The 1,584-nt window shown below is 65.3% G+C and overlaps 1 protein-coding gene across 1 annotated transcript; it reads left to right on the top strand.

Moving 5' to 3' along the window:
• Window positions 1-380: 380 nt before the first annotated feature.
• LOC102253026 (PH and SEC7 domain-containing protein 4-like) lies at window positions 381-1,578 on the top strand (the record flags this gene model as incomplete). The annotated part of the gene is made up of 3 exons (XM_005852998.2): window positions 381-688; window positions 1,155-1,235; window positions 1,343-1,578. Coding segments are annotated over exons 1-3 (508 nt in total), but the record flags the coding sequence as incomplete, so codon positions are not given.
• Between the last annotated feature and the right edge of the window lie 6 nt (window positions 1,579-1,584).

The following is a 1,584-nucleotide window of genomic DNA, read 5'->3' as shown; positions in this document are numbered from 1 at the left end:
TTCCTTGGAGAGAGGGCCCTTATCAGTGAGGTTCTCATGTTAGGATGAGTTCTGCTTCCGTGCACAATCCCTCCCTGTGGCAGCTGGGATAGCGAGCATTCAGACAATGACGATACCAGGGCGGGGTGGTGCTGTTGCCAGGGAAACCGGAGCGTTGGGTGGAGGTGGGACTGGTGACCTCTGAGGGTCTGCGTGTCAGACTGAGTCAGTGGGGTGGCCGGCCGGCACTCACCCGTGCCAGGCCACCATCTTGTCCTGTCTCCACGGGAAGGCCTTCCACGGCACCAGGGAGAGACAGGCAGGCCGACGCCCCGCCTTCGCCACCCCGAAGCCAGTCTGGCTTCCTCTTCTTGCCTCATCCAAGCACCTTCCTCGGTCGCAGGTCTGGCCGTGGAAGCTGGAGCTGGAGGGTGTGGGAGGGGCAGGCGTTCTGAGGGCTCCTCCGTGACCTGACCCAGAACCCATGTGTGCCCATCCACGTGAGAGTGAGGACACGGATGGCCTTTTGCAGGCTTCCTGAGAGCCCTGTGCCCCAAGGCAAGTCCCCAGAGGAGGGCCAGGGGCCGCAGGCTGCAGACAAGCTGGCCAACGGCGTCAGGACGGACAAGCGGGCCTGGGACCTGGCCTCCCGCCTCTATCGCCTGGAGGGTTTCCGGAAGTCCGAGGTGGCTGTGCACCTGCGGAAGAAGTAAGGGGCTCAGCCTGAGCGAGGGGCCCTTCCCTTGGGTGAGGCGGGCAGGCTTGCTCCACCATCCACCCCTCCCCAACACTTCAGCCCATTGCTGCCCTCTCACCCCATCGTCCTGTCCTGGTTGTACCCCTCCCCTGTCCAAGCCTTCCTCTTCCTGTCACACTGGTGTCACCCCTTCTCCACACACTTGACCCAGCTTAGAGCCATTGGATTGGCCACTTTGCCTCCCAGCCCTGATCACATGTGGCCCTGCCACCCAGCATGAGGTGGGGGCCGCTACAGATCAGACCCTGGCTGTCCCTTGCCCTCTCGGGTCGCAGGGTCCAGCTGGCTGGGCCTTTGCCTTGCTTGGGGCCCCCAGTCCCAATCCCCAGGCCCTGGGATGTGCAGGCCTGGGGTTCCCCTGCACCTGTGCCTCCCGCCCCCTCCTCCACCCAGACATGATCCCCACTTCCCTCCACAGCAATGACTTCAGCAGGGCTGTGGCTCAGGAGTACCTGTCCTTCTTCCAGTTCGGTGGCCAGAGCCTGGACCGGGCCCTTCGGTAACGCCTGGGCCCTCCCTGGGGAGGAGGGGTGGCCGGGCAGACCCTGCCCGAGCTCGGGGCCTGCTGTCCAGCCGGGGCCTGTCCTGATCCGGGCCTCCTCCCAGGAGCTTCCTCCAGGCGCTGGTGCTCAGCGGGGAGACCCAGGAGCGGGAGCGAGTCCTGTTCCAGTTCTCCAGGCGCTTCCACCACTGCAACCCCGGGCTCTTCTCCTCAGTAGGTAGGAGGGCAGGGCTCCGGGTGCCGCGGGCGGAGGGAGCCTGCTTGGGAGTTCCCTGGTGGCAGCTGCTGGGTGTGCTTGGGGGCTGTGGAGAACCAGAAGCACTTGGGGGTGCCCTGCCCAGTGTGG

Source organism: Myotis brandtii, unplaced genomic scaffold (genome assembly GCF_000412655.1).
Source record: "Myotis brandtii unplaced genomic scaffold, ASM41265v1 C42505448, whole genome shotgun sequence".
Taxonomy (NCBI): domain Eukaryota; kingdom Metazoa; phylum Chordata; class Mammalia; order Chiroptera; family Vespertilionidae; genus Myotis; species Myotis brandtii.
Note: the sequence above shows the minus strand (reverse complement) of the source record. Positions and strands in the feature narration are given on the sequence as shown.